We start from the raw sequence: 10,954 nt of genomic DNA, 5'->3' as shown, positions 1-10,954 counted from the left end.
ATGAGCTTGTTAAAACTCTCAAGATACTTTCTTCAGTTATTCATGGATGTGCCTAAGTCTTTGACACAGGTAAAGTCACAGTATGATAAAAGAGACATATTCAACAACTAGTCTATCTTATTTCTCTGTCTCTACCCAAGGGATATGAAGTAATTTTAGCAATAAGCTAAGAGATTAAGAGTTTCAGTAATATTTTTTATCCACGTGTATTTTAAACTGAAAAGACAGAATTTTCAAAACTTTTGACTCTCACAAACTCACATACTAAGGTGATTCTCTAAAGTTACCATCAAAGAGTGATTCAGATTCAACCAACATTAGTCCATATTTTAATTTGTGATTGCTAGACTTGTACATTTGGGTATGTCTAATTTGTTTAACAACAAAATTTGCTCTCATTATATGTAATTTATAGATGGATAAATTCAGACTTAAAGATATTAAGACAAAAGTAGATAATGGGAGAAACCAATATTTGAATTCAGATCTAATATCCAAATTAGATGTCCCGAGTTTATTTCTTTACTACACTTTAAGTCTTAAGAAACAGAGACAAGCAGAAAGAGGTTCTCTACTTTTTTATACACGAATAACCTGGCCAGAGAAAAATATTGCAGCCCTAATTTAGCTGTAGGGGCATTTCAGAGAGGCTATGAATTTTAAAGGCAAAAGTATTCTGCCTTGAAGAGTTCTAGACCAGGAAATGTGAGTTGAAAATTAATTTAGTAACAGATTCTGTAGCCACAACTAATGCTTTTGAGCCAAACAGAATAAAGATCTAATTTACAACTCCCTCTCCAAATAATCTTCAGCATTAAAATAATAATAATTTGCATCCTCAGGTATGAAGTTTTGACAATATGTAAGACATTAAAATATGCCATAAACGATAAAACTTCCTTCAAAGTACTTTATGAAGATCCCATAGGGGTAGGTAGCCTTACCTCCACCAGAGAAACATCTTATACATTCATCCCTCAAAGTCTGGAATTCCACATTTGTTTATTTAGCACAGTCCTCTTTCAAATGCAAATCCCCAACTTTTAGAATAAAAGGCTAATAATTTTTTAAAAAGCTACTGGCTTTTTTTTTTTTTTTAGAAGACGTAGGATACTGTTTTGTTTTCAACAGTGGTCTCTCCAGTGGCTATTTTAAAGTGAAACACACACAATTTGATTGTGCAAGTTTCTTGTAATGAAAAACTGTCCATGTTATTTCAAAGGTATATTGTATTTACCATGAGATGGGAGAAGCAGTCAACTTCCTACTCTCACATTCTCAGTTTTGTGAAAGGCTGCTAATAAAATTCTGAGCAAGACTAGACAAAACAAAGGAGTTTACAAAACATGCTTGCATGCGCAGATAGATGGGCTTCGAAGATCAGTGAGCATTTAGATTTCTCTTTTAAGATCGAAACAAGAAAACACTCTGTTCTCTTCAAAACAGTTAAAAGTTCTTAAACGTTGTCCTCCCAATTTCCCTTCCAAACCATGTTTAATTCACTAATTAGAAAGAACAAATCTTTTATGGAACCTTACTCCTTTATTCCTGACACATTCATAATGACCAATTTCATAGTAAACTTTCAGCTTGTCTTCACAGGATGACAAGACTCTGGGTCACTATTTCACCCCTTACCCCCAAAGCACCTCATGGTGTGAATGCAGCACCTGTTTTCAGATTGCCAATAGCTGTGATTTATACACTTGGAATTATTTTCCTTCAGAAAGTAACATTGTTTAAGCTCTTACATCTAATGACGAGTTAAGCCCTACATTTATGTCAAAACCTTCCCCATTGGAATCCCTCCAAATCCACCCCAGTAACTATTAGAATTGAATGCTTTGCCAAAAGTCTTGATTGACTGACTTATTCTTACCCATTGTCAGTGTTGTTTCCCCTTTAATTTATTGCTAAACCATATCTTCACACACATACCCAAACACACCCACACACAAATTGAAAAAAGGATAAGGAATTTGGATTGGCAACAAGGTCAATACTATGTATAAACTGTTTGATGTTGTATCCAAAAATTTTAAGGTTCAAAAAGTATAGCTATATACATCGTAGAAGATGGTAATTACCTATTGCTCATTGCTGATCAGACTATGCCTGGAGTGCTGTGTTCAGTCCTCTTCAGAATACTATTCTTAAGACACACATATATAAACTGAGTACTACACAGAGAAAAATGATAAAAGTAGAGAAGAGACTTGATACCATATCATATGGGTAATAAGATAAAAATCTTGAAGGTATTTAATCTAGAAATCAGAAGAAAATACACAATTTTTGCCAAATCACAATTTGGCAAACAAAGATCACAATTGTTGCCAAATATTTTAAATATTTTAGGGTATCAATCTAGTACCACCAGATAAAAATGATAGGAAAGAATATTTTAAACCAAGAAATAATTTACCAATAGAGCTGAAATCAGTGGCTAATTTCAGAGGTGGTTAATCTCTCATCTTTGAAGGTCTATTCATTGCCTATCTTTTGTAGGAAAGACAATGATGAGCTGAAACTTATATAAGTTTTTACTAGGCATTGTCCTATCTTTTCATTTTTTCTGTAGATACAGTGGAAGCAGTTTTTGACTTCATTCAGAGGAGCCGAAGGATGATTGTTGTCCTGAGCCCAGACTATGTAACAGAAAAGAGCATCAGCATGCTGGAATTTAAATTGGGTGTCATGTGCCAGAACTCCATTGCTACCAAGCTCATTGTGGTTGAATATCGTCCCCTTGAGCATCCACACCCAGGCATCCTGCAGCTGAAAGAGTCTGTGTCTTTTGTGAGCTGGAAAGGGGAAAAATCCAAACAATCCGGCTCTAAATTCTGGAAGGCGTTGCGGTTGGCTCTTCCCCTACGAAGTCTGAGTGCCAGCTCCGGCTGGAATGAGAGCTGTTCTTCTCAGTCTGACATCAGTCTGGACCATGTTCAAAGGAGGAGAAGTCGTTTGAAAGAGCCCCCAGAACTTCAGAGTTTAGGGAGGGCTGCAAGTGCCTCTGCAGCCTCAGGCATGATGTCCAAGCACAGAGGGAAGCCTTCTGCAGCCTGTCGCTGCTGCGTCACCTACTGTGAAGGAGAGAGTCACCTTAGGAGCAAGAGCCGGGCAGAGATCCATACCCAGCCCCAGTGGGAGACACACCTCTGTAAGCCTACTCCCCAAGAGTCAGAAACTCAATGGATACAGAATGGTACCAGATTGGAAACCCCTGCTCCCCAGATCTCGGCCCTTGCTCTTCACCATTTCACGGATTTATCTAATAACAACGACTTTTATATCCTATAATTACTATGGGGTGGGTGGTGGCTGCAGTCTCTACCAGCCCTCTTTGTATCATGAACTTATGGGAATAATTGATCTTTTTATCATCTAATGGACTAACAGGTGGTGTCCCTTTTATTGATTTTTAAAAACTATTTATTTCTAGGAAACAAAAGACCAGAAGGACCTGCATCCAGAATTTTTGCCTCTAATGGCCTCAGAAGAGCACACTCTTCTTGGCCCCTAGCAGGTCAGTATGTGCAAGTCACCTAAAGGCTGATCTATCTTGCCCAAAGCTTTAAAACTCAGTGAAGAATTTAAATGTTTTCTTTGTGTGTGTTAATCAACCTCATGTTATGAGTCAATCAGGTGTACTTGAGCTATGACACTTACGGGGTGTGTATATCCCAAGGGAACAACATGGAAAGGAGTTTCAGTGGAAGCTATAGGACTAAACTCAACAAGAAACCTACAGCACATTTTCCTCGGGAGAACCAAAGTGACCCACACAGGGCTCCACGGTGTTCTCCGACTCACTGTAAACTAGTGTTCCCTAAACTGCCTAAAGTTGTTAGCATCAATAAAGTTATATTTTTATGTGATTTCATTTGTACTAACAAAATTTCACTCTTCTCTCTCTCTCTTCTCTACTTTTTATGGCTTTCAAATTTATATCAGAAGAATATTCCATTTCAGGAAATCAAGTTTTGGCTTAGGTATTAGGAAAGCTGAGATGTCTCTTTAGCTTCTTTCTATGATATGTACATTAGGAGATACGTAAGAAAGGACCAAAAAAAAAAAAGTGAGAAAATGTTTCAAATGAAATAGATGGTAACACAAAAATTTTGTTATATTTTTTTGAACTGACAGCAGAAAAGTTCAGTATTATTAGGGGTTTAGTGTAGAGTTTTGTTTATGAATCCCATCTTATTCAGGATTCTGAAAAAGGATCATTAACTTAAGTGCCTGCAAATATCAGAAGGTCAGAAAAGAAAAAAAGGAAGGTATATAAAGCATAATATGCATGCTCGTCATGTGTATAGGGGCACTGTCTATATGAACATAGATATAGGTGCATACCTCTTCACTCTAAATATTTTAGCACAATCACAAGAGGCACATGGCATTTGACCTCCCAGTCAGAGAGATGATAGAGATGATTGGGTCTGTAGGTAATTGAAGAGTATTTATTTCTTTAAAGAGGGAGCAGCCTCTACTAAGCTCCATCATTTATTTTATTTTATTTTATTTTATTTTTATTTTTTTGACAGAGAAAGAGTCAGAGAGAGGGACAGATAGGAACAGACAGACAGGAAGGGAGAGGGATGAGAAGCATCAATTCTTTGTTGCAGCACCTTAGTTGTTTACTGATTGCTTTCTCATATGTGCCTTAACCAGGGGGCTACAGCAGAGCAAGTGACCCCTTGCTAAAGCCAGCAACCTTTGGGCTCAAGCCAGCAACTATGGGTTTATGTCTATGATCCCACGCTCAAGCCAGTCACCCTGCGCCCAAACTGGTGAGCCCATGCTCAAGCCGAATGAGCCCACACTCAAGCCGGTGACCTTGGGGTTTCTAATTTGGGTCCTCTGCATCCCAGTCCAATGCTCTATCCACTACGCCACTGCCTGGTCAGGCTACTAAACTCCATCTTGATTTTTTCATTGACTTAGGCACACTGTTGGAAGATACTTCAGTTTTTAAGAAGAATCCAAAAATTCAGATTTTTATGTACTCTCTATTATAGAATGACTTAAAAAATTATCTTAAAAAATAAGAGAAAAGAAAGCAAAGAACTAACCAAAATACAAGATCACATATCCCACCTGAAGGCCACTAGTTTGTATTTTGAGATCTAGAATATTTACCCAAAGAATTTAAGTCCAAATGCAGATTGCAGATTCAAGTATCCCTGGCAATATTGAAACTGGACAAGTGAAGAAAATAAGGGGAGATATTTATCCCTTTTCTAAATTGAAAACACTGAACCCTCAGAATAAGGCTGATCTGACCTAACACAGCAACACAGCATCAGAGGAGAAAAAGCTGGAAAATAGTGTGCTCCCTCTACTCTGTAGAGGTTTCCTATCTGGTGGCTCTACTGTAAGAAAAGTAGAAGCACAATCTACTCCTCCTGAAAAGAAACAGAAGAAAAAGAGCTAAAGAACATTGCAGACCTGGGCAGTCAATATATTAGCCTAGGATTCCAGTGAGTCATGACCCAATGAGTGTCAGCCTCTTCCAGTCTCTTGGAAAGAGAAGCTGGTTCCTTTCCCATTGAAATAAGAAGCTATTTAACTATTTAAAAACAAAATGATGAAATAATGACCTCCAGAGTAAATGTGACTCTTCATGGGACTTCTAATGAGAAATGACAGGCCACACTACCCAAATGATCAGCAGGAAATGACTGTGCACAACCTATGTTTTATAATGTTGTATTCCTTCTTAAAAAGATTCATCTATCCTTGATGCATGTTCCAGAATCTTTACCTGTAAGACAGAAGTTTCTTTCCAAATCTGTTAAGAGTTGGTAATGAAAGCTACTTTATATCCTAAGAAAGAAGAGAATGGTTTTACTCAGAATTAGTCTTATTCCTAAATTATATTTTAGTGAAGAAAAATAAATGAAAGGACTATTGACAGAGGTATGAATATGAAACAGGAACTCTTCTCATGAATAAGCAGTGAGATAATTGCAGTGTTCTCAATATAAGTGCAGTGTTAGTAGTATAAAGTCATGGTTTTATCCATTAGTTAGATAAGAATCAGAAAGATAATACCATGCTTTTATTGTATGGAGAAACTCTAGGAGGTTATGTTAGTTATTAGTCTCTGACCCAATATTCTACAAATGAATGGTATATTCAGTGCCATGTATTTCAGTGAGGCAAACAATAATAAATAAAATTTTATTTCGGGTCATGTATATTCATAACTGAAAAGACATAGTTATAAGTTAAATGGATATTATTTACATAAGAATACTACCTATTTAGGATCACGAGTTTTAATTCAAGTAGTGATGAACATGACTTCTGCTTCTAAACTGTTTGACCATGGACTTTCTGGACCTCAATCTTCTGCTAACTAGAATGAGAATAATATTAATAATCTCACTGGGGTTTGGGGGCATTAAAAATATAATGCATGTAAATGCTTAGCACAGTACCTGGCACATCATAATTGCTTAATAAGTGTTGGCCAGTACTATACCCAAAGTAAAATTCACTTTCATGGTTGCATAAACTTAGCTTTGTATAATAATTTGACTTAGAAATTGATTTTATATACATTGCTTTTTTTTTTTTTTACTCTAGCAAAATGCACAAAAGCAGTACAGAACAGGAACATATTAACCAAGTTGTGTTTTTTCTGATAACACTCAGCCAAATAGTGAAAGGGTTGGGCTTCATACTAAGCATATTATACCTAAACCAGGGCCAATTCTAGAATTATTTGTGTAAAATTCAAGTGGAAGTGTTTCTATTAGAAAGCTACCTCATTAGAACTATTTAATCTGAACAATTATGCATTTAAATCAAAATGGCAGTTAATGTAAACCCACACACAGCTAATTAAATACCATATCAGTTATCTGATGTGTTATCTGGCCCTGTTATATTATCATTTTATATAATTCAATTTTTAAAATATTATAACATTTGCTTAAGTGTTTTAAAAGTAGAATTCTTTTTGTTGTTGTTGTTGTGTTTTGGGCTCTATATTCATGCTATAATTTTTATCCCAAAATATATCATTTGTATTTGTCTTAAAGGAAAATAAAAATATATTCACCACTTACCTGGGAAAACAAATTTAATCTTTCAGCAGCTGTGATTCACACTGTGAGTTTCAGTTATCTCCTCTTATAATAGTAAAAGCTCTAGTAATAATATACCTACTTCTAGTGTGAAGATTTGAAGTAGTTGAGGAAACTAATGTTCTTGAACTAATGTTCATGTGAAAGTCATGAAAAATAAATTGAACTAATCTTAACTATATGCACAGAAGGACAAACAATCCCTTCGGCAATGGTTTCAAACTAAGAAACATTTGAAGGGTGTCTTGCAATGAACATCCCAGGGCAAACCATCCTGGAAAGGGGCTGATTTAGTAGGTACTGGGGATTGTCTAGGAGTCTGCATTTTAACATTATATTCTTGATAATTTAGATAATGTACTTAAAGAGTCAAACTCTACCTTTGAGAATTCTTTCAAACCTTTCCACATTATTAACCCTTTGAGTAGTGAGTTTTTTTCATGCTCACTGACCCTTGGGAGTGAATTTTTTTTTCAAAAAAATTAGTTTCAGTTACACTTTTATTAACTTAAAATCATGTTTGTTTAATAACCAATTTATGGAAACAAGAAGAACATACATTTGTCTTTTTTAAAAATGTTGCCTTATACATTTTTAAAATAAAAATTTTTGTACGATCGAACTCTGGATGGTCAGGAGGCATGAGGACATACATGAACATTCATACTCCTCAAAGGGATTATTAAAAACATTATTATTCAGGTTATTAGAGGGAAAAGGGCCTTATTAGAGACTAGTGTATTCTAGTGTATTCTCAAAGTGTATTCCACTATGCATCCACATCTGAACCATTTTGGGTTTACACTGAATGCATATTTATTGGCCCAGTGAAAGATTAACTAAATGAGAATCTCTAGAGTGGGGCACATTTGCACTAGAAATAAACTCCCCAAGTGATTCTAATACACAAAAAGTTTAAGCATCATTAATTTTTATTTCTCTTTAACTCCTCTTTTACCATTGTAGGCTCTGATCTTCTCCAGCCAAGGAGGACTACGAATCATCCGTTTAATCAGGTGCTTAAAGGCAATAAATAAACATATAGGGCATATTTAGCCCTTGGAGATGCCTCGGCAAGGAGACAGGTGTATAGAAGAGTGCTTATTAGAGTGTATTTTTAAAATATGAAACATTAAACACTGATATCTGATATCTTAAGATTTTTGTAACCATTATATGTATTAATCAGAATCAGATAAGCTATCTTGTACTAACAAAAAACCCCAATATTTCAGTAACTTCATATAATGACATTTATTTCTTATTTATGCTACATGTTCAGCATAGGGACTTAATTTTTTCTAAATTTGCCATCTGACATGTGTGGTTTCCTGTTATTTTATGCTCCAGCCTAAACATTACACTTATTACTCTCACTTGCAATTAATTCATTGGCCAAAATTACCTATGACTATGAATCTAGACATAGAGAAAGCTGGAAAATGCAATCTTCCTGTATTGCTTGGAAGAGAAAAATATAATAGTACTTGATATAGACATACTGTCTTTTTTCTAAATGTGAAATACTGAGATTGCTTGAAGAGGCAAAAGACCTTCAAACAAAGATAAGTCACATACTTTGATAATAAAGGTCTAGAAGGACCTTGCTGCCAACAACCCACCTCAGTTTGCCAAAGTGTCAAGTTAAGTAGTTGTGGTAAGGGAGAAAGTAGACAAAAAAGAGTAGACCTTGTATATAAATGCCCCCCCCCCCAGTAAAAGTGGTTGAAAGAATGTATAATAATAATTACAGCTTCTGGTTAAGAGGAAGCATTCTAAAAGTTAGAAATTTTCTATATTTGGTTAACTTCCATTTAGTGGCTTTGGTTAGTTCTCTAAGAAAGTGAGGCTCAAACTGTCTGCCAATGAGCCATTTCATTTTTGAATATCCAAGGAGCCTCAGGAGAATTAAATACATTTAGAGCACAAGAGAGCATGTAACACAGTCATTAGAAAGTATCACTTGATCCATTTATCTGAAGAGCTAAATAAGTAATTTAAACTGAACATGCTAAAACTCAGATGAAGAATGAGACAAGTACAGCTGTGGGGATTATGAAGTTTGTTGCTATCTATGCATTTACTCTCTTTATTATTTGAATTCTATGTTTGTATTAAATATTTGAATTTTTATATGACTTTAATATTGTGCGGTATCATTTGGAAAACTCTTTTTGGGTTAGTCAAGATCAGTGCTTAAAGAACCATGATCTGTGTTAATAAATTCAAATGTTGACCAAAATAAAAATTTTATTTCCTAATGTAGCAAGGAGAATATTGATACACTCAAAATTCTTTAGAGAATATTTTATAAAGTTTTTTCCTTGGACAACTCAAAATACTTAGTATGATAATATTTAAATGGAAAGTCTGGCTCTTTGAAATGGGCTCATGAAAAAAAAGCAGAAAGATTCCAAATAAACTGAACTCAGATCGTGAACTATTTTCATTCTACTCTAAGTGAGGGGAATTTCAATAGTTCATTGCTTTAGTGGAAGAAAAAACAAATGAACTATGATCAAATATGATATTTACTTATTTTTCACTTAAGACATAACGATATTCATAACAAGTTATAGATTTTCTATTGTCAAAAACTGTGCCACATACCTGTCATTAATTTATGATTTAGTACCATTATTCTGAAACAACTTGCATAAGTTGTTCTTAATCAGAATTAGACATCATCTTTGAAAATATTGCACATATTTAGGGTGTACTTCAGACTACTAAATCTCTGAAAATGATTCAGATGTGTACTCTTGTAAAGAATAATTGCCTTAAGTACCTTTAGAAATATTTGCAAATGCTTCAATAAATAATCAAAGATTACATATTGTAAATTTGGAGGGAAACAGTAAAAATAAATTTTGAAATTAAAAACAATACTTTTTGTGAAGTGTAAAACTTAAAACTCATTGTCAAATCCTTTTTTATATCTTATTATAAAAATACTTTAAAATGACAAAAATGCAGATAATAAAATTATAAAAATAATCAATGTAGTTATTCAATTGGATAGCCAAAGGAGGTTAGAACTCCACTATTTATTACATTTATGTAATGAGATAATTCATCTAAAATATGATAAAGTGTTAAAGGTTTAACCACTTGACTGCAGGCAAAGATAATTAGATGGCTTTTAAGAAGATTCAGAAGGATAAAAATGAAAATAAACAAACCCATTCACTCATTTACAAACCTCAGTATTGTAAAAGAGAGAAGAAAGATATGCAAAAATTCTCAAATATTAGACTAGGCAGCAAAAAAGTATAAAGTAAGTTACAGGGTTTGGGGAATAAATTTGTATGGTCATTTCTATTATAAAAGCTTTTAATATAGGAAAAAAAAAATAAATTGAAGTAAGAAGACCTAAATTGGAGTACTAGTTCTTTTATTTACTATGTGACTTTCAACCAGATATTGTTGTTCTCAAGATCTCAATTTCTTTATCTATGGGAATAATATAATACCTACTTCCTTGGATTGTTGTAAGGATAAATTATATAATAAATGTAAAATTCTCAAATCTATAAATTACGTGCTTGGCAGTGGTATTATTATTATTATTTTATAAAAGAAAGCTGGAGAAAAAGATGAGTTCCGAGAGAAATTCCTTTACCTGCTGATTGCTGGGGTAATTTCTAGAGCATATTGGGGTCTAACTACAATCTTTTATAACCTAAAATTAAGGAATAGACAATACAATTTCATATAACTCCAAAGGCTAAAAACTACAAAAAACAATCATACTCTGAAAGAATAAGAAGGAAAAAAGTATTTGTTTTGTATTTTCATGTAACAAATTACCTCATAGCAGCTTAAAACAAGCTTGAATACTGCATATTTTCTGTGGG

General features: G+C 34.2%; 1 protein-coding gene across 2 annotated transcripts in view; it reads left to right on the top strand.

The window, feature by feature from the left end:
* The window catches only part of IL1RAP (interleukin 1 receptor accessory protein), a 154,150-nt gene extending 150,839 nt beyond the window's left edge, over window positions 1-3,311 (top strand). For both annotated transcript variants that reach the window (XM_066347328.1, XM_066347327.1), the window contains exon 11: window positions 2,582-3,311. In XM_066347328.1, coding sequence (XP_066203425.1) covers window positions 2,582-3,300 — 719 coding nt within the window. In that variant the 3' untranslated portion in view covers window positions 3,301-3,311. The remainder of the gene's footprint in view (window positions 1-2,581) is intronic.
* The last annotated feature ends 7,643 nt before the right edge of the window (window positions 3,312-10,954 follow it).

This window comes from Saccopteryx leptura, chromosome 8, assembly GCF_036850995.1.
Source record: "Saccopteryx leptura isolate mSacLep1 chromosome 8, mSacLep1_pri_phased_curated, whole genome shotgun sequence".
NCBI lineage: Eukaryota > Metazoa > Chordata > Mammalia > Chiroptera > Emballonuridae > Saccopteryx > Saccopteryx leptura.
The sequence above is the reverse complement of the archived record's forward strand: the minus strand, read 5'-3'. Positions and strand labels throughout refer to the sequence as shown.